Source organism: Budorcas taxicolor, chromosome 2 (genome assembly GCF_023091745.1).
Source record: "Budorcas taxicolor isolate Tak-1 chromosome 2, Takin1.1, whole genome shotgun sequence".
NCBI lineage: Eukaryota > Metazoa > Chordata > Mammalia > Artiodactyla > Bovidae > Budorcas > Budorcas taxicolor.
In genome coordinates, this window is record NC_068911.1 from 40,467,443 (window position 1) to 40,491,944 (window position 24,502).

The following is a 24,502-nucleotide window of genomic DNA, read 5'->3' on the forward strand; positions in this document are numbered from 1 at the left end:
TCTTGAGAAGCCACCAGGCCACGGCTGGGGCATCGCCCACAAGCCCCAGGCTGCCCTGGGCTCGACCCCAGAATTCAGCCATGGGTCCTCCCAGTCTCCTCACCCCATCCTCTGCCCCTGACTCTGCAGCCTGGGAGCTGATAGCCTCAGGTTGGGAGGAGCACAGGCTAAGGTGTGGTTATGGGCAAGTCACTTCAGCCATCCTCACCTATCACACGGGAATCAGACTAAGAAGTCACATCTGTGCTGCTCACGTTCAACTCCTGTCCATGTGACCCCAAGCAAGATAGATCCTTGCTAGGCCTCAGTTTCCTCATCTGTAAAACGGGGATAATGGCAGTTCCTGCTTCATGAGGATGTCATGAAAGTAAAAAAGAGCTTTCTTAGCAGAGTGCTTAATACCCGCTAGATTTGCTGCTGTCGTTAATAATGTCCTATCTCAAAGGGCAGTTGTGAGGGGAAAGGGAACCGACGTCTATGTTCAGCGTGGGGTGTGCATACAGCAGGTGCTCAATTAATGGGCCCTGTCGTTTTCGGTGGCAGCAAGATGGGTCAGCGGCTTTGACCTGGGTGGAGTTGCCTTTCTTTGGGCCCCACCTGGCCATTCCAGCCACCAGGGGGCGCCCCGTGGCCCCGCCCCTCACCTGTGCGGGCGGAGCACCTGGCACCGCCCCCGGAAGAGGGGATCCGGGGCCGCGGGGACCTCGGAGGCAGCCCGGCGCCGTCGGGTGAGAGCCGAGGGGGCGCGAGGACAGGGGCCCTTTCGAGCTTCGGGTGGACCGGGCCGGGCCAAACGGGCGCGGGCCGATGGGGCGGGCAGGGGTGGCCGGGCCGGACTCTGGGGGCCGGGAAACCCGGGAGCAGGCAGGAAGGAAGGCGGGAAGGCTGTGGCTGGGCTTCCGACGCCGAGGGTTGGGGGTCGAGAGGCTGGTGGCCCCGACGCCCGGGTGGAGGTGCTAAGAGCTAGTAGCTCAGTGCGGGGAGAGGCGAAGAGGCGGGATGCGCCCGAGTCCCAGAGCGGGCTGGACCCGCAGGGGCCACGTCGGGGAGACCCCCGGTCCGTCCGGGGGCAGTTGAGCTGGGAAGACCGCGGATGCCTGGGTCCTGCGGAGAGGCCTGGGGTCTGACACCTGCCAAGAGGAGGAAGGGAAAAGTCAGGTGTTTGTGTGTGTGTGCGTGCGCGCGCGCGCGCGCTCACAGTGGGTGAGGAAGCCCCAGGCATGCTGGTGGGGGGTAACATGGGGAAAAGGCCAGGGAAGCCCGTGGGTCCCCTCCCTCCTGAGCCCCAGAACTGCGGGCCCTGGCGGCCCTGGGGGAGCGCCGCCAGGCTCCCATCCCCAGGGCCGGGAGGGAAGTAAACAGAAACCTGGAGTGGCCAGGCGGCAGTGCCCGCGCGGGCATAACCTGTTACCTCGCCCAGGGTGGCTGGGAACTGCGGCGCCTGGGCCAGCAGCCCAGAAGCGGCGGGCTGAGGGCCTGGGGAAGAGGAAGCGGGGGGCCGGTGGCTGGGGTGGGCTGTGGTCCTGGAGCACTGGGACAAGTTCCCCGGGGCAGAAACCATCCACCAGAGGCGGGAGCCCCGGCAGCTCTCTTCCTGCTTCCCCCTGCCTCAGTTTACCCTGGGGACATTAACGGAACTGGGCGGACAAGACACAGATCATTAACCCTTCTTGGCCCAGAAGACTCAGAGGGCCAGTGGCAGGTGAAGAATTTCAAGAGAGCCTTGTCTTGGCCAGCGAGGGGGCAAACCCCTTTGGGTTGCAGAGGAGTCCTGTCGCCACTTCTCCTCACAGCCCTACCTGCCCCTACAGATGCTGCCGGTGCCATGAACTCCCCAGAAGGGACCAGCTTTCCGGCCGGGCTGCTCTCAGGGGGCGCCTCCCCCAGTGGTGACGAGGGCTTCTTCCCCTTCGTGCTGGAGCGGCGGGACTCATTCCTGGGAGGGGGCCCAGGGCCTGAGGAGCCGGAGGACCTGGCCTTGCAGCTGCAGCAGAAGGAGAAAGACCTGCTGTTGGCAGCGGAGCTCGGCAAGATGCTTCTGGAACGAAACGAGGAGCTGCAGCGGCAGCTGGACACGCTGAGCGCCCAGCATGCTGAGCGTGAAGAAGTGAGCTGGTGGCAGAGGGCAGAGCTGGGGGGTGGAGAACAGGGGGCAGGGACCAGGCGGGGGGCGGAGGGACGAAAGTGGGGCAGGGGCTTGCCTCTGGAACAGCAGTCCAGGGCTAGGACCAGTCTTCCTGGCAGTGTTGCCCAATAGTTAAGAACATGGGTTCCCTGGCGGTCCAGCATTTGGGACTTTGTTTCCAATGCAGGGATGCAGGTTCTGTCCCTGATCGAGGAACTAAAGATCCCACAGGCTGCCCACTGCAGAGAAAAGAACACGGGCTCTGAGGGCAAGGCAGGACCCGAGTTCAGATCCCTGCCAGGCTGTGTGACCTTGAGCAAGCCGCTGGCCCTTTCTGAACCTTGGGTCTGGCTCCTCAGCAGTATTGCACAAACCCCAGCGAGCAGATTCTAGGCACTCTCTCCCTGGCTTGCTCTGGGCTGAGCACTTTCCACTCATGATCTTGGTCAGTTCTCACTCAGCTCTGGGAGATATGCATGGTTCCCTCTGCCCATGCTGTGGTCACCCTCACCCTGGGCGCCACATCCGGCCCCCTACACACACCAAGGACACCACTGACTCCTGCATCCATGTTGTCGGCCCCACACCCTCCCCACTTGGCCACCTAATGGGCGTCTCAACATAAGTGGCACTGGATTCCATGATCCCATCACCTGCTGCCCACCCCCGCTTCCCACCGCAGGGCCCCAGCCTGAGCATCTCCACGACCTCTTTCCTCCCACACTGGCAAGTCCTGTTGATTCTTTTTTGAAACTAGACACCAAGTCTACTCACTTCTTATCATCTCTCCAAGCTGGCCGCAGTGCCATCATCTCTGCCCTAGACACAGCAGCTGCCTTCTCACTGGTCCCCAGCTTCCACCTTCCCCCTTGAGCTCCTTAAGGGATCTTCAAAAATCGCAAATCAGATCATTTCAGTCTTTGCCCAGAATCTCCCAATGGCTCCCCCTCATTTAGAATGAAACCAAAAGTTCTCACCAGGGCCTAAACGTCCTAAGTGACCCCCACCGATCTCATCTCAGCCACGTGGCCTCTCCTTTGAGAGGGCCTTTTTTCAGTTCTCTGAGCAACCCACACTTACTGCCTCAGAGTCTTTGCACCTGCTGTTCCTTGGTGTAGCCCTCTTCCTTCTTACCCTGCAGGAGTCAACTTAGATACCACTTTCTCCTGAAGGAGCCCCCACCGCACCTCACTCCTCTTCATCACTTCCCAGGGTTTCTCTAAAGAGAGCCCTCAATGTGCCCCTCTCCGAAACTGCCTGGTTCAAATGTGTTCATTCGCCTCTGGACTCTAAGCTGTTTCAGGTTGTGAATTTGGTGGTCTCACTTACTGCTGATAGCCAGACCCCAAAATGGGGCAAGCTCAGGAAATACTGGATGGATGAATAGATGGATGGATGGATGGCTAGATGGGACTTGGAGGTGTTAGGGAGCTGGGCACTGGCCAGAACAATAGGGCCCCAGACTGGTGGGCTTAATCCTAGAGCTGTGTTGTCCACACCCCACCCCTATGGTATTTGGTTAAGGATTTGGCTGCCTGGGTTAGAATCCCTGCTCTAATAACTCACTGTGTGTCCTTGGGCAAGGCATTTAACCTCTCTGAGGCCCAGTTTCCTCATCTGTAAAATGAAGATGTTAAAGATTTTAAAGGTTTCCCTGGTGGCTCAGCGGTAAAGAATCCACCTGCCAGTGCAGAATATGCGGGTTTAGTGCCTGGGTCAGGAAGATCGCCTGGGGAATGAAATGGCAACCCGCTCCAGTATTCTCGTCTGGGAAATTCCATGGACAGAGGAGCCTGGCAGGCTACAGTCTATGGGGCTGAAGAGTCGCACATGACTTGGTGACTAAACAGCAACAATAGGATTCTAATTCCCCCGGAGTAAAGACAATAATATAGGTGAAGCCCTAGCAGGAGGGCTTGCTAATCATCATAGCAGCTATGGTTAGTGTCACCGTCCTGCATGGAGTCTACAGAGGGGTGAGGGGGCAGACGCTGGCCTCTGACTTGCCTGCCTCCCCAAGCTGGTCCTCTGGGTGTGCCAGGAGCGTCCCCCCGCTGGTTAGACAGGTTCTAGGGGAGGGCGGGCAGAGGCGTGGGGCCGGGGTGCGGCTGCCCAGGGTTAATTAGAGGGAGCTGGCCAGGAGGAGCTGGGGGAGAGGGGTTGAGCAGAGGCGGAATCTCCAGAGCACGCAGCTGTGTGAGGCCATGGGCCGGGGCTTCAATTCTGCCAGACTCAGGCACCAAAAACGGCGCCTGCAACCTCGGGCCCAGAAGCCCCGGAGGCAGGCAGAGGTGAGTGGGCACCGGGAAGCCTCGCCCAGCTCAGGCCCAGGGTCAGCCCCTCCAGAAGCCGCTGTAAGGCTCCTCTGCCTCCTCTACTGTCCGAGGCTGCGTCTTGCCCCCCTGCCCGCTCCCCCACAGCTCTGTCCTGTTTCTGGCTCTCAGGCCTGCTTCGGACCCCCTCGGGCCCCCCCAGGTCTCTGCCTGTTGCTCTGCGTCCCCTCCAGTCTCACTGTCCCATCTCTGTCTCCGCCCCTCTGTCTCGGCCCCACAGCAGCTGCAGCAGCAGAACCATGAACTGCGCCGGGGCCTGGCAGCCCGGGGAGCCGAGTGGGAGGCCAGGGCGGTGGAGCTGGAGAGGGACGTGGAGGCCCTTAGGGCTCAGCTCGGGGAGCAGCGTTCCGAGCAGCAGGACAGCGGCCGGGAGCGGGCTCGGGCCCTCAGCGAACTCGGTGAACAGAACCTTCGGCTCAGCCAGCAGCTGGCCCAGGTGGGACGACCCTGACCCTGGGTCCCTTGGCAAGGAGGGGGAGGATGCCTTGTCCTGGTGGGGGTGGGCGCGCTGGGCCCAGTCCTGGTGGGGGTGGTTGCGCTGGCCCAGGCTGGTTGGCCCTGACCCTGGGTCTCCCAGCAAGGAGGGGTGGACGTCTGGGGATGGGAGTGCTGGGCCTGTTGCAGTGTGGGCCAGCTGAGGACTCTGATCCCCAACCCCATTCCCAGGCCTCGCAGACTGAGCAGGAGCTTCAGCGGGAACTGGACAGCCTTCAAGGGCAGTGCCAGGCTCAGGCCCTGGCTGGGGCAGAGCTGAGGACGCGGCTGGAGAGTCTGCAGGGGGAGGTGAGTGCCAGTTGGGGCCGGGGGTCTGTTAAGTGGGGAAGGCTGGCGTGGGGGCTGTGTGGGCCCAGCCTTGCCCTTCCACTCTTAGCTCTGATGGGCTTTTCCCCAGAATCAGATGCTCCAGAGTCGCCGGCAGGACCTGGAAGCCCAGATTCGAGGTCTGCGTGAGGAGCTGGAGAAGGGACGGGGCAGACTGCAGGCCACCCACGAGGAGCTGCTGCTGCTGCGGCGGGAGAGGCGGGAGCACGGTCTGGAGGTGACTGGCAGGGCTGGGGTGGGTGGGCTCGTCAGGCTGGGGGCCTGGATCACTGCCTCGGGGCCTCCTGGGAGAAGACTCCAGAGCTGGGTCACCGGGAGCCCTAGCAGCCGGGCCAGAAGGGCAAAGGCATTAGCACAAGGGCAAGTGGGAGCCACAGAGAGACTGAGTCGGGCTGGTGGTTCTAGGATGCATCAGAGACCAGCAACTGGAGGCCAGGGATGGGGCCAAGGTGAGAGCTCACCATCGGAGGTGATGGGGACCTGGACCAGGTCTGGGTGTGAAAACAGAGGAAAGAAAATGGAAGGAGGCGGTATGCCTTGATGTTTGAGATCTTAGGAGCTTGTGCTTGCTTTGAGGTCAGATTACTGGGTTTCTTATCCCAGGGTCCCTCCCTACTATTGTGGGACACCAGCCTCAGTTTCCCCACCTGTGAGATGGGTGGTAATGCAGCATGGCTGCGGGAAGGGTGTGAGACGTTCAGCAGGTCGCCTGGCTGAGAAGAGAGGATCAGTCAGGGCCGGGTGACAGCTTTAGTAAGAAGGTGGGCCTGCCGGGTCAGGGGCGGGGCGGGGCTTTTCTAGTGATCGGATGGGGCGGGACTGGAGGGTGACTGGAGACTTTGAAGTCTGGGTGCTCGTCGGGGCCCTGCTCTGTAGGTGAGGCAAGTGGCATCTGCCGAGGGGGACTGCGGGTCCCACGGCCGCCCCGCGCTGTGGGAGCGGGAGCCAACTTCGGCGCTGGGCGGGGCGGACGCGCGGGGATGCCTGACTCCCGCGGCGCGCTGGCGCCCCCTGTCGGCCGGCGGTGGGGGCATCCGTCTGACGCTCATGGTTTCGCTCTGCTGCCGCAGCTGGAACGCGCGCGGTCCGAGACCGAGGAGGCGCTGAGCGCGCTGCGGAGGCTGCAGCAGCGTGTCTCGGAGCTGGAGGAGGAGTCGCGCCTCCAGGACGCCGACCTCTCGGGAGCCTCGCTGCAGTTAGAGCTCGCCTACAGCCTAGACAGCGACCAGGACCAAAACCAGAACACTGACAGAAGCGGAGGTGCTCTGGTGAGCTCTTGGCCCACCAGGCTCCACACTCACCATCCCGGAGGGCTGCAGACTCCGCCCCTCCTTTTTTATCCCTAGAAGGTTTGACACTGCCCTGATCGATTTCTTTGGTGGACAGACCACTCTATCCCCGGAGACCCAAGAAGCATCCAGCCAGCAGCGTTCGCCCCAAGAGGAGAGGTTGGAGCCTCCCAGGAAGGGAGCATCCCTGAGCCCAGAGGAGACATTGGGAGAAGAGGAGGAGGAAGTAGTCCGGTTACAGGTTGAGGTGAGGGAAGCATAGTATTGGATGCAAAGCTCCTCTCAATGTCAGTTTTTCTTTCCCATCTATACCGCCAAGCCTTTGCCCACGAATCCCTCTCTACTTGGATACCCCTTCACAAACTTGCCATCAAGTTTCAACAGCCAGCCTGTATGTCACCTCCTCCAGGAAGACTTCCTGAACTACACTCCCCCTTAAGTCCCATCTCCTCCATGCATCCTTCCTGCAGGCTTAGACCATCCATCTAACCCCGACCCACCTCACCCCGCTAGGCACTCAGAAGATTCATCTCCAGCACAGGACCATTAGCTGTCAGGGTTGTTTGTGGAGCAGGTGGAGATGGAAGGTGGGAGGTACGGGAAGGCAGCGAATGAGTCTAGACTGCCTGGAAGAGCAAGCGCTGGGACACCCAGGGGCCTAACTGCCTCTTCTGGACTTTACCCTGCCCGCAGATGGCACTGCAGCAGGCAGAGCTACAGTCCCTGCGGGAGGAACTGCAAAGGCAGAAGGAACTGCGGGTGCAGGACCCCGAGGAGGCCTTAAGCAGCGCCCTCTCAGACCGAGACGAGGCCATGAACAAGTAAGCATCTGCAACCATTCACCACCGCCCGGGGGCCCTCTGACTTCCCTGGTTTCGTATTAGTGGTCTGACTCCCGCCTGGGTCCAGGAGCCCCCATCACCCCTGCACGCTGAAGCCCCAGCGTCCTCGGACCTGCTCTTTGCCCCTCGCCTGCAGGGTCCTGGAACTGTCCCTGGAGCTCAGCCGCGTTTCTCTGGAGCGGGACTCCCTCTCCCGGGAGCTGCTTCGCACCATCCGCCAGAAGGTGGCGCTGACGCAAGAGCTGGAGGCCTGGCAGGTGAGGGGCGGGGCGCACGGGGCCGACGGGGAAGAGCCGGTGGGGCGGGGCCGAACGCTGACCCGCCCCGCCGGCCCGCCCACAGGACGACATGCAGGTGGTCATCGGCCAGCAGCTGCGCTCGCAACGCCAGCAAGAGCTGAGTGCTGCCGCCACCGCCCCGCGCCCCGCCCCAACGCGCTTCTCCCTGCGCCTGAGCCCCGGCCCCGCCGGCGGCTTCTTCAGCACCCTCTTCCGAAGGACCTGAGCGCCGGGAACAGGCAGGGCTGGCTTTGCCCTCTTGGCTCACTTTTCTTTTCTGGCCAACAGAGCGATGGGGTCCCGACTGTCTGCCAAAGGCGGCTGGTGCCCTCCCCTCCCTTGGAGGCTGGGCAAGGGCTCACTGGGAGCAGGGGCCAGCTTTGGGGGCCAGAGACCCCAGACGGGTGGCAGGGGCATGTGTGGCAGAGCTGTTTATCAAATATATATAAATCTACCTTTTCTAGGCATTAAGCCCCCTGGCCCTCAGCTGTGGGTCGGGGATGGGGGTGGGTATTTATGTATCAAGATCAGACAGAGTAATATATAAATCATTACACTGACTTGGCCTCCATTCTTGGGAAGAAAGCACATTAAAAAAAAAACAAAACAGTAATTTTATTTGTATAAAAAAAGAAGAAAACACTGTGAACCCCTCAGATGGAGGTGGAGACACTGTTGGAGGTCAGAAGGACAGAGAAAAAGCTCGGTAGCCCAGATTAGTGAAGACATCCACCCTGCAGCTGTTGCCCGCTGCTGTCAGGACCTAGAAACAAGAGGGGAGTGACTGACCTGCCCCAATGCCCTGGCCTCCCAGGGTCCCCACCACCCCTGGCCGGACCCACCTTGCACTCAGGGGCTGCTGGTTGCTGGTTGAGGCTGAGGCTTAACAGTCCCGGGGAGGAGCCAGGCACTTGGGCCTTGAGCTCCCCACTCAGCTGCCACTGGTTGACACAGCGGCCCTGTCCAGCTGATAGAATCTGTGGAAGACAGGGAGGGAGCTCAGAGTTCAGGCCTGGAGGGGGAGCGAGGCAGGGACAGCAGAAACAAGACAGAGGGCCTCACCAGGTCCTGGTAGAAGGTGACGTGCTTCTGTGGCACCCGCATGGGGAAGACGGTGGTGGGTGTGGAGGATCGGAGGTGCCAGAGGGTGAGTGCTGGGCCTCCTCCGCAGACCTGGGCAGGAAGTTGGGGGTCCCGAGTTACCGTGAGCCATGGGCCCTCAGCCAGACAGGGCCCGAGCTGCCACCCCAGCCTGCACGCTGCCTGGCTCACCATCCAGTCCGAGTCAGTTGCCAAACATCCGATCCAGCGCCCATTGTGGGGCCTCGAGCACTCCTGGGAGGGAGGAGAAGAACAGAGCGGAAGATGAAGACACCAGAGATGCCCAGGAAGGAAGAAGGGAGGACAGAACGTGGGGTGTGCCCTCACCTCGTGCTTATAGACCTCGATTGTCTGGACCTCCTTGGCTGTGCGCAGGTCTGTGGAGGAAGAACCGCGAGAGGTATCCTCCTTGCCTCAGGCTCCCTCACCACCAGCCTTCCCTCCGATGCGACACTCCTTACCCCAAAGCCGCACGGCCCCATCCTCGCCACCCGACAGCACCTCAGGGCTCCGCTCCCGCAGTGCCAAGCAGTGGATGTAGTCCGTGTGGCCCCGAAGGGCCCACTGCAGGGAGAGAGGCAGTGTCAGGACAAGACCCAGGAGGAATGCCGTTGCCCCTGCTCCCCTGGCCCTGCTCTCTCACCATGAAGGTCCCTGTCTCAAGGTCCATTGCATGCAGCTGACAGTCTCCCCCCGCCAGGATGAGCAAATTCTCCTGCAGAGGAAGGCGGGATGGAGTCAGAAGTCAGGGTCAAGTCAGGCCACGGAGAGGGGAAGGATCAAAATCTGGGCCAAAAACAGGACAGGGAAGAGCCCTGAATTTAAGAAGGGCTTGAACCTTGGGCACGAGAAGCAGAGCATTGATCTCAGGTACTTCCAGGCTGGTCCTGGGGAAAGGAAAGCAGAGTCAACTCTGGTGAGGTGGCACCTTCACCCCCAGGTGCCCTCTGCTCACAGGGCCTGGCTCACCTGTATGGGGGCTGATGACGCCACAGCTCCTTACAGCCCTTTGTGGAGAGAAATGCTTGTTGTACAATCGCTGAATTGTGTCCGACTCTGTGACCCCATGCACTGGGTGGCCTCAAAGGCTCTCTGTGTCTGGGTACCTCACCCTTCCCCCAGCTCCACACTCACCTTCTTAAGGATCTCCGCCCAAAGCCAGGCCTTCACCTCCCCATCACCAGCACTCAGCAGATGTCGATCAGTGGAGACCATGCTGTAGACGGGCCCATCATGGGCTAAATGGAAGCACAGAACCTGAGTGACCTCGTCCTGCTCCTGTCATCCACCCTGGGGTCCCCCAAGCCAGACTCAATGTCTGCACCCACCATGGAAGGTCACCATGGGCTTCTTACTTTCCTCTTTGGCCTCGGAGCTCAAAGCAGCAGATAAGCTGAAGGGAAAGGGGAGAGGAGCCCGAGTGTCAGAAGAAGGGGGCATTAGCCCCCCAGAGGGCCAAGTGCCAGAGCTCATGGACAGTGGGGAGCAGGGGCAAGAGTACCTAAAGATAGCTATCTGTCCATAATTGTTGCCAGCAGCCAGGAACTTCCCACAGGGTGAGACGCTCTGGGAGAATATGGTCATGTGCAGCCGCTGCAGGGCCTGAAACACTTCCATCTGTGGAGAGAGGCTGGATGAAGGCAGGCTCGGGCATCCGGGACCTCTGACCCACACACTTCTTCCTGCTTCCCCTGCAGCAGTCGGGCCTCCCATCACCCAGTTCTCCTTTGAGACAGCCCACCAAGTGGGCCTTGCCCATATAAGTCCCAGGGGCGGCTCCAGGGAGGTGAGGAGAAAGAGTTGAGGCATGATGCCCAGTGGAAATCTGAGCAAAGACTCAGCCTCTCCTCCCGGTTTCCTTAACTGTCTAATGGAGCTCATGGGAGATTTTGTCATGATTGGATGAGCTGCTGTACATAGCGTCGCAGTTTCTGTCTTCGCTCAGAAACGGCTTAAAAAACTCTATTACTCCAATACAGAAAAACGTACTGACCCCTGACCCGCATCCTATGACTTTCACGTTAGGCCCCTGAGGTATTTCTGGGTTATCCTCCCTCCCTTGGGTCAGAATCCGATCCCACCAACAGCCCACGCAAAACAGTGCTCAGGTCACGACTCCCTGCCGCGCCCCTTCGGAGCCAGACGTGGACTACAAATCCCAGAAGGCACTGCGCATAGCCCCACCCTCACCTGACCCAGAGGCACCGCTTGCTGCGCCGCTCGCTCCATCTCGAAACTAAAAGTCCCAGAGTGCTCCGCGCGCAACGCAGCCTCACGAGTCCGGAAGTGCCAGTGGGCGCCTCCCTTTCGCGGTTCCTCACCTACCCTATACCGTTGGCCGGCCCAGCGTGAAGACGGCCACCGCGTAACCCGAGTTCCAGTAGCAGAGGTGACCACCGAGAAGACACCCCAACACCAAGTGGCGCCCACCGCGACCCCGCTACGCCGGGTCCCCTCCCCCACCCCGCTGAGCGGACCCGCCTTCTAGCCGCGTGAGGTTCTTCTTCCGCGCCTGCGCGGAACTTGCAGCGCACGCGCCTAAAGCCACGCCCCACGCACTGGGTCACGCCCTCAAAGGCTCCGCCCCTGCTGCCTGGATCCCACCCCTCTGCCCGCAGGACCCCGAACCCCAATGATCCTGCAGCAACCCCTGGAGCGAGGCCCCCAGGGTCGGGCCCAGCGCGACCCGCGGGCCGCCTCGGGGGCTTCTGGAGGCCTGGACGCGAGGTGTGTGTGGGGGACCCTGGCTGGGCCCGGCCCAGGGTCCCAGGAGCTTTGGCTGGGGCCTCGAGCAGGTCTGCAGGATGAGACGCGGTGGGGCTTATCGGCAGGGCTTGGGCATAAGCTGAGACAAGGTTGGAGACCTCCGAGGCAGGCTCGTGGATGGTCTGGGAGAGAGGGTGACTTAGACGTCAGCGAAAGGCATGGGCCGGGGGGCTGCTGGCTGACGCTGCAGGCTCAGGCGGGCAGATCCTGGGGATGGCGCCAAGAGGGTGGGGTGCTCCTAGCTCTCTTTTCTTCCCAGCTCCCCTCTCCGAGGAGCTGTGCCCATGAGCACCAAGCGGCGCCTGGAGGAGGAGCAGTGAGTTTGGGGGCAGGGAGGGACTCCCGCCAAGTCCTCCGTCACCTCAGGTCCCCATCAGGCTACCTCTCCTCTGAATCCCAGCCTGCCTGCGCCCCCGTCTCTCTCCAGGGAGCCCCTGCGCAAGCAGTTCCTGTCCGAAGAGAACATGGCCACCCACTTCTCTCAACTCAGCCTGCACAATGACCATCCTTACTGCAGCCCCCCCAGGGCATTCCCCCCAGCTCTGCCCCCACTCAGGTAGGCACCATCCACAGTCCTCCGGCTGGGCCTTCCAGGGGATCATACCCAGTCCTGGGAGCCCATTTCCAGGCTCTGCTTCACTCTGCTATTTTTAGCTTCTCGCCAACCTCTGTTGTTTCCCTACTTGGCTCCTTGGAAGGTGCCAGCAGTCCAGGAGCCCCTGGGGACCTGGACCAGGTGGGGCGTGGCTCTGCCAGGCCAGCCTCTGCCCCTGTGTCCTGTTATTTCCTCTTCCAGAAGCCCTTGCTCTGAGCTGCTTCTCTGGCGCTACCCTGGGAATCTGATCCCTGAGGCTCTCCGGCTGCTGAGGCTGGGGGACACTCCCACCCCCCACTACCCTGCATCCCCAGCTGGGGACATGATGGAGCTCTGAGATCTGGGGAGGAGTGCCCCTGCCCCCCCCCCCTTCCTTCTTCCCCTGAACAAGGGAGAGCAGCACTCACACGAAGGGACCAGCTGCCCTGCTTTTCCTCCAGACCAGGCCTCTGGGCACCAGGACCTCCCCTCAACAGAGGACACAGAGCCCTGAGGTGAAAGGGGCAGGAACATGGGAAAGGAGGCCATCCCCTCCCCGCCGAGAACTGAATAAAGATTGCTGAGTGAATGAAAGCTTCATCTGGAACCCAGCCTCTTTGGGGAAGGGAGGGCAGGGAGGGGTGCTGGATGCCGGATTTCTCCTCAAGCACTTCCCTGGAAAACGGTCGCGGCCGGCCAGGTCCTGGCAGGCTAGGCTCAGGCATTGAGAATGGGTGAGTCAGAGCCTCGCCCCCACCCCCGCGGTGACTCACTCCTCCCCTCCAGCTCTGGGAAGTCAGGCTGGGATCATGGCATTCTCCAAACCATTTAAAGTTAAAGATTCTTTTATTAATAAATTCTCTGCCCCTCCACATTTTCTCCCCAAATAAATATCTCCCCCTGTGTTAGGGGGTTCGAGGGGGCAGTGTCTTAGGGCCAGCCCCATTAGAGGGCCAGCCCTCTAGTGTTAGGAACAGGTCCCTAACCCCCCCAGGCTGAGATCCCAAGTAGTGGAATTTCAGTACATCTGAGTGGGTGGGGCCTGGTGTTGTGTCGGTCCCTCAGGTCAGCCTGGCCCCCAGGCCACGGTGGGGGTGGGGGTGGGGACCCTTGTGCAAATGCTGCGGTTCCTTAGCGTCAGCTGTCTGGCATGAGCCAGCCAGGGTCTCTTTTTCTATTCTGGAGCCAGAGACAGGGCGGTCAGACACCTTGGAAGGCCCTTCGGAAGCTTGGGCCCAGACCTTAGAGAGGTGATTCACTGTCCCCCATCCCTCCACACCCCTGTGGTTGGAGCAGCCTGGCTCTGGCTGTGTCTGGGAGGCTGGAGCTGGCTCCAGAATGAATGAATGAATGATGAGAGGGCACAGCCTCCTGCTGGCAGGGGGCGCGCCCTGTCACTGGATCAGGGCCACGCCAGGACAGCTCTCCCCACCGGTCTCCTCGATGGGGGCTGCAAGATAAGAAGAGGGGTGTCAGGAGTGGGGGAGATTTTGAGGAATGATGGGGGGCCATTGGGCGGGCGAGGACACACTTACTGGTAAACTTCTCTCTCCTGCGGCACCGTCTCCAGACCAGGAAGCCAGAAAGCAGCCCCAGCACGAGGGCCAGGCCCAGGGCGCCCCCCAGGATGGGCCACAGCAACCTGAAGGGGGCTGGAGGGGCCGCAGTACCTGGGGGCCGGACTTCAAGTCAGACCTCGCCCCTCTCAGGCCAGCCCCGCCCCCCTAGATCGGAACCTCCAGGCTTCCTTTCCCCAGGTCCCTACCCTGGTGAGAGCCCCTTCCTCACTCCAGCCTCCCCCCAACCCCGATTAACTTCCCAGATCTCAAGTCCCCTGCTCCCCCCTCCACCCCGCAAGCCTCTCCCCTAGCCTGGGGTCCGCTCGCCCCGGCCCCGCCCCCACTCACAGCCCAGGCAGAAGTCGCTGTGTGGTCTCGCCCGGCACGAGGCGCAGTCCATGCACTTGTCTAGGTCCGCGCTCCAGGAGGTGCCGCGAGAGCAGGGGGTGGTGCCTGGGGAGGGGGCCGCCGGTCAGAGGCTGGGGGCGGGGCGCGGCTATTTTGAGGGCTGAGGTCAGGGTCGGCCCGGCTCGAATAACGTGAGTCACCGGCGCCCTCCGCATTCCTCACAGGTGACCGCACGGCCCGACCAGGACACGGCAGCGCGGGGGAGCGAGGGGCATAGTGCGGGACGCTTGCGGGGGGGTAGTCAGGTCCCCATAACCGGCCCCCCCACCCCGCTCCAGGCGGGTGACTCATTCCCGGGCACCGGGCCCGACCCCGTTCCCTCCCCCCGCATAGCTGGGCACTGAAGTCACCGGATAGAAGGGGGCACCCCACATGGTATAGGGGGCACAGACCTCCGTGCCCCTCAACAGCCCCCCACTCTTTTGTTAAGGCGGGGTGCGCAGACCCGGTATTGATCAGGTTGGGGGCGTGCCGCCTTACCAGACGAGACATCCCTCCCTCAAACTTTCCCTCTCCACTTCCTAGTCCAGACTCTCAGGACAGAAACACCCCGCCCCCCCACGTCGGACAGGCGGGAAACTGAGGCCCGGACTACGGAAGAAGCTGGGAGAGGAATGGGACCTCTCCTGATCAGGGAAGGCCGTGTCTGGGGACTGTCTGACCCCGGATCCCCGTGTCCGCCTGGTCCCCCGGTTCTGCCCCGCCTCTAGGCTCCTGGTGCCGGCTCCCCGATCCCGGCCCGGGGACTCCCCCCGCTCCCACGCTCTCCCGCCCGGCCGGGGACCGGCATACCTGGCACTCGCTCCCCGGCCGCGGCGCGCAGCAGCGCCAGCCCGAGCCCCAGCACGAGGAGCCGCAGCAGCGGGCGTAGCGGGCAGTGAGCCATGGTGCTCGTCTGGCAGCCGCTGCCGTCTGCGCTCGCCACTGGTGGACCAGGGCATACAGTGGCGGCCCCGCCCCCGCCCCCGCCTTCCGGGGCGGACCCCTCGTCTTGGCCCGGCCCCCACGATCCGCCCCTAGACGCCCCGTCCCGCCCAGACCCGCCCGCTAAGTTCAGGCATTCGCTCAACAAACGCCTCCTCTGCGCCGGAGTGGCCAGAATGCCAAAGGGAGGCAGATGTGGCCTTGCCTTCTCGGTGGCTGAAGCCCGGGAGGTGTGTGTTGGGCGAGGGAGAGGGTCTGACACGAGACAACCCATCTCAGAGATAACTGCAGCTTTCTTAAGGGCCCCGAGGGTATAATAATATAACAAAAATAATACTACTGTGTCGTTTCATTTCTACCTTAGGACATTTGTTGTGTTTGTTGTTCAGTTGCTCAGCGGTGTCCGACTGTTTGCGACCCCATGGACTGCAGCACGCCAGACCTCCCTGTCCTTCACTATCTCCCTGAGTTTGCTCAAACTCATGTCCATCGAGTCGGTGATGCCATCCAACCATCTCATCCTCTGTCGTCCCCTTCTCCTCCTGCCTTCAATCTTTTCCAGCATCAGGGTCTTTTCCAGTCAGTCCGCTCTTCACATCAAGGCTTCCCTGATAGTTCAGTTGGTAAAGAATCCGCCTGCAATGGAGGAGACCTTGGTTCGATTCCTGGGTCGGGAAGGTCCCCTGGAGAAGTGAAGTGATAGCTACCCACTCCAGTATTCTTGGGCTTCCATTGTGGCTCAGCTGGTAAGGAATCCGGCCGCAACGCGGGTAGGCCATGGACTGTATAGCCCGTGGACTCGCAAAGAGTCGGCCGCGACTTTCACTTCACTTCACTTTACATCAGGTGGTCGAAATATTGGAGCTTTAGCATCAGTCCTTCCAATGAATATTCAGAACTGATTTCTTTTAGGATTGACTGGTAAAATGCTGTCTCCCGTTTTCGGAGTGAAATGAGGCTCAGGAAGGTTAGGTGAGTTCCGGAGTCCAGACCCGAGCTCTGTTCGAGTTCTGTTCGGCCCCACACCGCGCGCCTTCCCAGCGGGCAGAACTGCAGCCGGCTGCTACCAGGCGCCCGGGCCAGAGGTGTGCGAGCAGAGCCTGCAGGCTCGAGCGCCCCTTACTGACCAGGTTGGGATTCGCCGCAAGTCGGACAAGGGTCTCTGCCCCTCCCCAGGGCGGTGGTCCGGTGACGTCACTGCCTCTTTAAAGACCCCCGCCTCCGCCCCCATCTCCACACTCTGCCGGCTACTCAGAATCTTTGTGGACTCCTTCTCAGGTGAGCCTGGGCAGGTGCGCCTGTCGTGGGGGAAGGGGTAGACACCTGGGATTGCGGGGCGCGTGGGTCGTGGCAGAGTTGGGTTGCGGTGCGTGGAACGAACCTGAGGGGATTTGACCGCGAGCCCCTGGGGGCGGGGGGGACGCCTGCACCCGAACCGGGGCCCTGAAGGGGTCCTTCGGCGGAAGGGTTAAGCGCCCCTCCCCCTGCCCAGGACAAAGGCACCGAAACCCGGGAGCCCATCCCCCACCTGCGCTGCTCTCTAGGGCCAGGCCCTTCTCCCCCTCACCTGTACGAGAGGACCCCGCGGCGAGCGCCGCCCTTAGGCCCCTCCAGGGTGCGCGGCTTCCACGGCGGGGGGCTGAGGATACCCTCCTTCGGGCCAGACTCAGGGGAAATAGGGATCGAGAGGGGGAGGGGACGCCCTCGGATGAGCCGAGGCCGTAGAGCGTGGAAAGGGAAGGGGCCCGAGGGCAGGGGCGCGCTTGTAAGGAGGAGGTGCCGGGTGCCTAGGCTAGCGTGGCCCCCACCCTAACCCTGCCGGAGAGGCCTGGAGGGCTTGGGATTGGCGCAATAGGGCCCGCCCCGTCCGATCTCCCCTGAGGTCGTGAGTTCTCCCGGGTTATGGGCGGGGTGCAAAGGAATGGAGAGTCTGCCCTCTGGCCAGCCCCTGGGGCTGGGGCTGAGTTTAGGTCCCAGCCATGTGCGGGAACTTTGTGCAATGGAGGATCATAGGGGGACCCTGAACGGAACTGATCGCCCCCCCCAAACGATGTCGAGACAAATCAGGATGTGAGGGGGCCAGAGTTGCCCCAGAGGAGCTGGTTCACTGGACAGACTCCAAAGGTGGCAGCTTCTTTTAGGGGAAATTGGGCCCTGAGAGGATGGCATTTGGGGTAAGAATACACAAGAAAATGTCACCAACTTTGAGAATCTGTTGTGTGGGCCCCGGGCAGGGCAGAGGGCAGGACCCCAGGAGGCAGCTGGGGACCTTGGGAAAGGAAGTACTTTGGGTGGGAAGGGCTGGTGTTACTGTTTTGTTGCGTTTCTTCTCCACCTCTCCTGCCCCATCCAGGTTTTGAATGGGTGGAGCTGGTTTGAACCAGGCAGTGGTGAGCAAGGCCAGGACTGTCTGGCCACTGTCCATCCACACTATATCTTAGATCAAACTAGCAACCACCTGTGTGGGGGCATGGATCCAAGTTGAGGTGAATTTGGACACTTACGTTGGATGCGAAGAGGAAACTTGGGTCTGTTCTTGGTGTTAAAACTAAGTTTTAAGCCTGGAACTCATGGCTAGAGCCAACCCACCACCCATTTGCCCTGTGGAAACTATCGAAAAGTTGCATTCTGTTGTTTCACCCCTTTTATCCCTTTGTACCCAAAGGGCCATGGGCTAACCTTTGCATGTGTGTGTGTTAGTAGTTCAGTCATGTCTTTGCGACCCTGCTGACTGTAGCTCACCAGGCTCCTCTGTCCATGGAATTCTCCAGGCAAGAATCCTGGAATGGGTTGCCATTTCCTTCTCCAGGGGATCTTCCCAACCTAGGGATCAAACCCAGATCTCCTGCATTGCAGGTGGATTCTTTACTGTTTGAGCCACCGTGGAACCCCAGCATTTGCATAGGTGCTTTATTTCATTTACACTCAAAACAACCAGGACTGGGTTGCTTACTTTTTCACTCTTATACGCCAATGTCTGTCACATAACTGGTGGTTTAGTCACTAAGTTGTGTCCGACTCTTGTGACCCCATTGACTATAGCCTGCCAGGCTCCTCTGTCCATGGGATTCTCTAGGCAAGAATACTGGAGTGGGCTGCCATTTCCTAGGGAGAAAAGTTAATGCTGAAGCATTAAATGTTCATTTGCCTTTGAGAAAATAAGGCTCGGAGCGTGCCTTGCCCATGTACAGGGTTCATACTCTTGGTGTCCTATGTGGTGGCTATGGCATGTGGCAAGGGACCTAGCGTTCTTTGGGAACGAGGGGCTGAGCCAGCTGGTCTTAACCTTACTCCACTTTTGTCCCCCAGTGCAGCATCTCAGCCCCAGCCTCACCATGGCTTCCGCTGGTCTGCAAATCCTGGGGATCGTCCTGACCCTGTTTGGCTGGGTGAATGCCCTGGTGTCCTGCACCCTGCCGCTGTGGAAGGTGACCGCCTTCATCGGCAACAGCATCGTGGTGGCCCAGGTGGTGTGGGAGGGGCTGTGGATGTCCTGCGTGGTGCAGAGCACTGGCCAGATGCAGTGCAAGGTGTACGACTCGCTGCTGGCGCTGCCGCAGGACCTGCAGGCCGCCCGGGCCCTCTGCGTCATCACTCTTCTCATGGCCCTGCTTGGCCTGCTGGTCTACCTTGCCGGAGCCAAGTGCACCACCTGCGTGGAGGACAAGGACTCCAAGGCCCGCCTGGTGCTCACCTCCGGGATCATCTTTGTCATCTCGGGGATCCTGACCCTGATCCCTGTATGCTGGACCGCCCACACCATCATCCAGGACTTCTACAACCCTCTGGTGGTCGAGGCCCAAAAGCGGGAGCTGGGAGCTTCCCTTTACCTGGGCTGGGCAGCTTCCGGCCTTTTGTTGCTGGGCGGGGGGCTACTGTGCTGCACCTGCCCCTCTGGGGGCTCCCGGAGCTCCAGCCATTATATGGCCCGATACTCAGTATCAGCCCCACATACCGCCTCTCGGGGTCCCTCCGAATACCCCACTAAGAATTACGTCTAATTTGGGTAGGGGAGTGGGGGCCCTTTTGACAGTGGAGTCTAACCCACTGTACTGGAGTCATGGAGATGGTCATCCATGACAGCTTTGGGGTTGTTTTGGCTTCTTACTGGGGGAGGGGGGCAGTGGTTAATCCACTTTATTACCTACCTGGGGTCTGCTACTAGTGTTCCTCACTTTGGAAGATGGAGCCAAAAAGGTGACGCTTCAGTTTCTGGATTGTTCTCCACCCTGGACAACCCTCTCTTAGAGACCAACCTGGAACTGAGGTCCCATGTGAAGGGTACCATGCCGTCCCCTGCTGGTGCTGGGGGCGGGGCCTCCCTAGGACAAGCCTTTCCTTGCTGGTCAAGCCTCTGGAACCCCCAGGGGCTCTCGAGCCTCATGTAGCCTCCAGAAGAGCAGGTGCTAAGTTACCAAAGACCCGCCAGTCTCCAAGTCTTCTGACCTCTGGCTCCTGCATCCTGAGTCGTGTCCCCCTTGTGCTGACCCCTGACCTTCCTATTCCAGCCCCTGTGCACTTGCCATATCCTGCCCGCACTCACCAGTTTTTACTAAATAAAGCATGTTTGTTTGATTACTTACCTTTGGTGCTGCTGGGGGAGGTTGCTGAATGCCAGACTGGCAGGAGGTGGGCACAAGTGGCACACCTCCCCGTGTTGTCATTCCATCCCCTGCCCCATGACTTGCATGGCCTGAGTGAGGTCACTGCCTGGGCATGAACTGGAGCAGGCCTTGCCTGACAAACCCACGGGAGGCCATCAGGTCATCCCAGCCCAACCACAAATACTCTGTTTATTCTGAGATACAAATGCTCAGTTTATTCCGAGTTACAAATGCTCAGTTTATTCCCTACTTGAAGGTGGGGTGAGGGGGGAAGGTGATGGGCAGGGTCTCTAGGCCTGGAGGAGAGCGGCTGCTCTGGATGCCGGTAGTGGCCAGGCAGAGAGGGCCAACTCCAGGCCAGAGAAGGCATAAGGAGCTACTGCTCTTTGGGTGAAGCCCAGGTTCTGGGAGCAAGGGAGGACTCGGGAAGAGTCCTGAATCCAGGACAGAAGAAGAAAGAAGCAGGAGCACCGGCGGGGTTGGAGGTGGACCCTCCACAGAGTAGGGTCTAGGCTCAGTCGGGCCGGGTTCTGAGACTAGCTCTGCAGCCAGGCCTGCTCCTGCCTCTGGAAAGTGGGTTCCACCTGGCTGAGGGGTGGGAGTAGAAGGCAAGGTTGAGAGCGGGGCAGCCAGCACAAGGTCAAGGTTCCCAGCAGCAGGCTTCCTGGGACATTTGCCTCACACGTAGTCCCTCTTGTCCAGCCCAGATGCCCCCGAGCGGGAGGGGATAGAGTAGCCCAGCCTCGGTCCCCGGGGCCGCTCGATCTGAGGCGGGGGGCACGTGCAACACAGTAGCCCCCCTCCCAGCAGAAGCAGGGCAGACGCGGCCCAGCCCAGGTAGAGGGAGGCTCCCAGCTCCCGCTTGAGGGCCTCGGCCACCAGGGGGTTGTAGAAGTCCTGGATGATGGCGTGGGCCGTCCAGCACACTGGGATGAGCACCAGGATGCCCGCAAGGAGGAGGAGGACTCCCGCGGTGAGCACGATGCGGGCCTTGGCGCCTTCATCCTCCACGCAGGTGGTGCACTGGGCGCCCGTGATGGCCACCAGCACTCCGAGCAGGGCCAGCAGGAGGGCGATGACGCAGAGGGCCCGGGCGGCCTGCAGGTCCTGCGGCAGCGCCAGCAGCGAGTCGTACACCTTGCACTGCATCTGGCCGGTGCTCTGCACCACGCAGGACATCCACAGCCCCTCCCACACCACCTGGGCCACCACGATGCTGTTGCCGATGAAGGCGGTCACCTTCCACAGCGGCAGGGCGCAGGACACCAGGGTCCCCAGCCAGCCCAGCACAGCCAGGGTCATACCCAGGAGTTCAAGGCCAGTGGAAGCCATTTGTCCCCTCCCTCAGTCAGGTCTTCCCCTCTCTAAGCGGCCCAGTTGATCGGAGGAGTGGGTCCGATGCTCCACCCCTGTGGGAGCGCAGGTGAGGGGCGTCACCGTCCTCTGACCCAGACAGCTCTCACCGCATCCGAGAGCCTCTTTGCAGGCGCCTCCTTGCTCTGTGCCCTTCACAGATGTGTCTCTGAACCCCCAGCAACAAATCCACCCCACAGTTTCGCTCAGCTGAGTGGCTGCCGTTCCCAGGCGGGTCCCGTTGCCGCTCAGGTGCCCTGCAGCCGGTCCCGCCGCCGCCGTCTGACCAGCTTGCACAGACCCTCCCGACCCACCTGCCGGCAGAGGAGAGCCAAGTCGAGCCGCGTCCCTTGCCGGGGGTTGGCGCAGGTTCTGGGGCTGAGCAGCTCGCCCGGCGGTGCCACCTGGGGACGCCTGGCTGCAAGGAGGGGGTTTTAAGGCCGAGGCCGGGGAGGAGCCAGAGTGATGGGAGAAGGCGGGGCTGGGGGTGGAGGGGCTCAGAGTCGCGGGGGGATTGGTGACCAGAAACGAACCTGGGAGGAAAGAACCTCCGCGCCTGTGGGGACGCAGGGACAGAGGAATGAGGAGGAGACGGGACTGGCCCTGGCTCAGGCTGAAAGTGGGAGGACCCCTTGGGTACCGTGCTGAGCCTCCTGAAACCCGGCCCCCTCCCCCCCCCCCCCCCCCCCGCTGTCTTTGCTCTCCCCCCTCCCCATTTTGTTTCTGTTTCATGATGCAGACACACCAGCTTCCCCGGTGTCGCATACCCCTGTCTCCCCAGCCCACCCACCCAGCACTCTCTGGAATCTGATCCATCTCCCGGTCTCAGCCTAGTGGCTCTGGCGGCTCCCGAGGGAGGGGCCCCGCCCGTATTGTTCCCCTGGCGACAGGTGCCTGGCGCCCAGCTCAGGTGGCATCACCCAGGCAACGGCCTAGAAAACCATCCCCCCCCAACACTGACTTCAGCTCAGGTGTGCCTTCCCCACCCCTGTTGCTGCCACTGGGGGCTGAGCTGAGCGGCTGAGGGTGTCTTGGGGCCGGGGGATAAAGAGCCTCTTGTGAAGGTGGGGGAAGGAGGAGAGTAGCAGAGGGTGAGCCCTGGTCGGGGGACGGCCCAGCGCCTGGCTCTGTTTGGGAGACACCGCAGGGGAGGGCAAGGGGGGTGAGACCCAGGTGACTTGAGAGTCCCTGAGCCCTGCCTCGCAGAACTCAGGACGCACATCCCTTCCTGAAGACCCCATCAGAGCCCAGGACTCCCCTTGTGGGAACAGCTCAGCCTGGGGCTCACGCAGACCACGGCTCAAGTCCTTCCCGCTCCCCCTCCAACCCACCCACCTCCCCAGCCAGGAGCAAATTCATAGAAGGTCAAGCCTCCTTGGGTCAAAGACCCCTTTGAGAAACCTCACAGGACCCACAAACAGCAGCCCCTCATTTTGGGGGGAGGCATGAGCTCCTTCAAGCCCCTCCCTGGGTGCTAAGCACTGAGCTTTATTGTTTGAAAAGGGAGTTGGGGGGTGATGAAAATTCCTATCTCCAGGGTGATGGGGAGGACTCTGTGGGGAGAGCCTCTCCCCTCCCCCTACTCCCCCTGAGGAAGCTGGAGCTCATTTGGCCTGTGGGGGCAGGGATGGGAGGGCACCCCCCCCCCCCATGCACACCTAGTTGAGGCTCTGCTCAGCAACCCTGGGGGAGGGGTTGTCCCCTGGTCCTCCTCCTCGTCCTCCTTGTCCTCCTCATTGCCCCGGTGGGGCTGCATTTATAAAGAATTCTAACTTCAAGTGGCTGCAATGCTCTGGGAATGGCTTTTAGCAATTTTTTGGAAAAGAAGTTTATATCTTGATCAGATCTGCAAAGGGATGGGCGCCCCCAGAAAAGGAGACCCCCTCCCCCTTAAATGAAGAGACTGAGTGAGTGACAGTCACTCAGTCCTGTCCAACTCTTTGAGGCCCCGTGGACTATACAGTCCATGGAATTCTCCAGGCCAGAATACTGGAGTGGGTAGCCGTTCCCTTCTCCAGGGGATCTTCCCAACCCAAGGATCGAACGCAGGCCTCCCGCATTGCAGGCGGAGAGACTGAGACCAGCGCCGATCAGAGGGTCTGACAGGTGGACTCCAGTGGCTGGGGAGCCTCCCCAGAGAGGGGTAGAGACCCTGACCAGAGAGGAGCAGAGCGTCGGCCAGCCTGGTGGTCCTGGCCTGAGAACGGGGAGGAGGGTGCTGATGCAAAGGCTGGGAAATGACCAGAGCTCCCTGCTGGCTGGGATGAGCAGGAGAAAGCAAGGGTGGGTTGTCCAGCTTGTCCAGGCCCCTGAGGACTCACATTTCATGGGGGAAGGGGGGATGTGGAGAAAGAAGAATGGCAAATAGGGGCAAGCCTTCAGTGGGCTCCCTCCGGGGCTGCCAGGAATCCAGTCACACAGGTTTGGGTAGGTGTCAGGCGGCAGCCAGCCCTGTTCTCAGGAGGGCCCACCGACCCCGCGTAAAAAAGGCCTCCCATCCTGGACAGCCCCAGCCCGGGGCCTTTTCTCTCTCCAGGCCTGGAGACAGTCTGCCTCTGGCCCAGAGTATAAGGCCACCAGCTCATCTTGATTTGCCTGGTAATTACTAGTTTGAGCAGAGTCCTGTGTCATGGTTGGGGGGACGGGGGACAGTGAGTCAGCCTGCAGTCAGGCCTGGCTTTGCTGTTAGTCGTTCAGTCATGTCCTGCTCTGTGTGACCCCGTGGACTGTAGCCCTCCAGGCTCCTCTGTCCGTGGGATTCTCCAGGCAAGAATACTGGAGTGGGTTGCCATTTCGTCCTCCAGGGGATCATCCCCACCCAGGGATCGAACCTGGGTCTCCTGCATTGCAGGCAGATTCTTTTCTGTCTAAGTCACCGGGGAAAAAGCACCAAGGAGGCCTTGCTTTCAAGGCCCACCAAGTCCACTGGCGGCTCTACCCTGCCCCACCCCACCTAGGCGACAGGGCCCAGTGGTGGCATTGCACACACCAGGTAAGCTTGTGCCCAGGTAAGCAGCCCCTAGGTTTCCTAGATCCCATCATCTACCCTCTACACTGCCCCTCACGCAGCCTCGTGGGAGGTGGGCGCTCAGGAGATGAAGATGCCCCTTCTCACTTTTGCCCCCAGAGACCAATCCCAGCCACACCTGCCGCATATCTCTGCTCCTCTCCCTTCTGATAAGGCACCTACTCCCACAGCTCAGAGAGGGAGTCAACGTGGGGGCATTCATTCGTCAGAGAACAAGGAGAGGCCCAGGGTCCCAGGGTGGGGGGTAGTGGGGAGGACAGAGCCCTAGGGCACCAGGGCTGGAATGTGCCACCCACCCTCAGCCCTCAGCCCTCCTTAGGCTGCAGCTAGGAGGCGCCTGGGCCCTCTCTAGGGTTTTCTGGTCAGCCTTGGTTCAGTAGGATCTGAGAACTGAAGGGTTAAAGTTGGGGTCTACGGAGGGGCAGGGACTCGGCTTGGAAGGCCATTGTTGGGGAGAGACCAGCACCCCCACTGTGAAGTTACCATCTCAATGACA

At 61.0% G+C, this 24,502-nt stretch overlaps 6 protein-coding genes across 11 annotated transcripts; 3 read left to right on the plus strand and 3 right to left on the minus strand.

The window, feature by feature from the left end:
* Positions 1-1,093: 1,093 nt before the first annotated feature.
* On the plus strand, positions 1,094-7,915 carry BICDL2 (BICD family like cargo adaptor 2). The gene is made up of 10 exons (XM_052635987.1): positions 1,094-1,160; positions 1,794-2,107; positions 4,679-4,894; positions 5,125-5,241; positions 5,351-5,497; positions 6,351-6,548; positions 6,667-6,816; positions 7,263-7,390; positions 7,548-7,668; positions 7,754-7,915. Exons 1-10 carry the CDS (start codon positions 1,094-1,096, stop codon positions 7,913-7,915), a joined length of 1,620 nt encoding a protein of 539 aa, XP_052491947.1.
* A 372-nt stretch (positions 7,916-8,287) lies between these two features.
* THOC6 (THO complex subunit 6) lies at positions 8,288-11,383 on the minus strand. Of its 4 annotated transcripts, none has more exons than XM_052655974.1 (13): positions 11,116-11,383; positions 10,292-10,407; positions 10,119-10,183; positions 9,925-10,028; positions 9,760-9,797; positions 9,629-9,677; positions 9,434-9,505; positions 9,252-9,354; positions 9,118-9,167; positions 8,962-9,024; positions 8,752-8,862; positions 8,532-8,666; positions 8,288-8,452 (listed from the first exon to the last, which is right to left on the minus strand). In XM_052655974.1, exons 2-13 carry the CDS (start codon positions 10,405-10,407, stop codon positions 8,372-8,374), a joined length of 987 nt encoding a protein of 328 aa, XP_052511934.1. In that variant the 5' UTR covers positions 11,116-11,383; the 3' UTR covers positions 8,288-8,371. The 4 variants fall into 4 exon arrangements, with proteins under 4 accessions (XP_052511934.1, XP_052511927.1, XP_052511910.1 ...); XM_052655967.1 differs by having other exon boundaries at positions 10,981-11,383; XM_052655950.1 differs by lacking the exon at positions 11,116-11,383 and having other exon boundaries at positions 10,292-10,974.
* On the plus strand, positions 11,083-12,724 carry HCFC1R1 (host cell factor C1 regulator 1). 3 transcript variants are annotated; one of them, XM_052655988.1, is made up of 4 exons: positions 11,083-11,517; positions 11,816-11,872; positions 11,957-12,112; positions 12,353-12,724. In XM_052655988.1, the coding sequence occupies exons 1-4, from the start codon at positions 11,423-11,425 to the stop codon at positions 12,486-12,488; spliced, it is 444 nt and encodes a 147-aa protein (XP_052511948.1). In that variant the 5' UTR covers positions 11,083-11,422; the 3' UTR covers positions 12,489-12,724. The 3 variants fall into 3 exon arrangements, with proteins under 3 accessions (XP_052511948.1, XP_052511965.1, XP_052511956.1); XM_052655996.1 differs by having other exon boundaries at positions 11,092-11,517; positions 11,984-12,112; XM_052656005.1 differs by lacking the exon at positions 11,816-11,872 and having other exon boundaries at positions 11,984-12,112.
* Positions 12,725-13,386: 662 nt separating this feature from the next.
* Positions 13,387-15,043, minus strand: TNFRSF12A (TNF receptor superfamily member 12A). Its single transcript, XM_052656015.1, has 4 exons — positions 14,890-15,043; positions 14,038-14,142; positions 13,666-13,800; positions 13,387-13,580 (listed from the first exon to the last, which is right to left on the minus strand). Exons 1-4 carry the CDS (start codon positions 14,981-14,983, stop codon positions 13,525-13,527), a joined length of 390 nt encoding a protein of 129 aa, XP_052511975.1. The 5' UTR covers positions 14,984-15,043; the 3' UTR covers positions 13,387-13,524.
* Positions 15,044-18,233: 3,190 nt separating this feature from the next.
* Positions 18,234-19,022, plus strand: CLDN6 (claudin 6). Its single transcript, XM_052662620.1, has one exon. It carries the CDS (start codon positions 18,234-18,236, stop codon positions 19,020-19,022), a length of 789 nt encoding a protein of 262 aa, XP_052518580.1.
* A 1,281-nt stretch (positions 19,023-20,303) lies between these two features.
* CLDN9 (claudin 9) lies at positions 20,304-20,957 on the minus strand. The gene has a single exon (XM_052662628.1). It carries the CDS (start codon positions 20,955-20,957, stop codon positions 20,304-20,306), a length of 654 nt encoding a protein of 217 aa, XP_052518588.1.
* Positions 20,958-24,502: the final 3,545 nt, after the last annotated feature.

Coding starts and splice junctions, on each gene's coding strand:
- CLDN9 (XM_052662628.1), bottom strand. CDS start 20,957: ATGGCTTCCACTGGCCTTGAACTCCTGGGTATGACCCTGGCTGTGCTG.
- BICDL2 (XM_052635987.1), top strand. CDS start 1,094: ATGCCTGGGTCCTGCGGAGAGGCCTGGGGTCTGACACCTGCCAAGAGG. Junction 2,108..4,678: donor AGCATGCTGAGCGTGAAGAA/GTGAGCTGGTGG, acceptor TCGGCCCCACAG/CAGCTGCAGCAGCAGAACCA. Junction 7,669..7,753: donor AAGAGCTGGAGGCCTGGCAG/GTGAGGGGCGGG, acceptor GCCCGCCCACAG/GACGACATGCAGGTGGTCAT.
- THOC6 (XM_052655950.1), bottom strand. CDS start 10,686: ATGACAAAATCTCCCATGAGCTCCATTAGACAGTTAAGGAAACCGGGA. Junction 9,678..9,759: donor CGTCATCAGCCCCCATACAG/GTGAGCCAGGCC, acceptor TCCTTTCCCCAG/GACCAGCCTGGAAGTACCTG. Junction 8,667..8,751: donor TCACCTTCTACCAGGACCTG/GTGAGGCCCTCT, acceptor TGTCTTCCACAG/ATTCTATCAGCTGGACAGGG.
- HCFC1R1 (XM_052655988.1), top strand. CDS start 11,423: ATGATCCTGCAGCAACCCCTGGAGCGAGGCCCCCAGGGTCGGGCCCAG. Junction 11,873..11,956: donor CGGCGCCTGGAGGAGGAGCA/GTGAGTTTGGGG, acceptor TCTGAATCCCAG/CCTGCCTGCGCCCCCGTCTC. Junction 12,113..12,352: donor CCAGCTCTGCCCCCACTCAG/GTAGGCACCATC, acceptor TTCCTCTTCCAG/AAGCCCTTGCTCTGAGCTGC.
- CLDN6 (XM_052662620.1), top strand. CDS start 18,234: ATGTGGTGGCTATGGCATGTGGCAAGGGACCTAGCGTTCTTTGGGAAC.
- TNFRSF12A (XM_052656015.1), bottom strand. CDS start 14,983: ATGGCTCACTGCCCGCTACGCCCGCTGCTGCGGCTCCTCGTGCTGGGG. Junction 14,143..14,889: donor GGCCGGGGAGCGAGTGCCAG/GTATGCCGGTCC, acceptor CCCCCTCCCCAG/GCACCACCCCCTGCTCTCGC. Junction 13,801..14,037: donor CAGCGACTTCTGCCTGGGCT/GTGAGTGGGGGC, acceptor TCCGGCCCCCAG/GTACTGCGGCCCCTCCAGCC.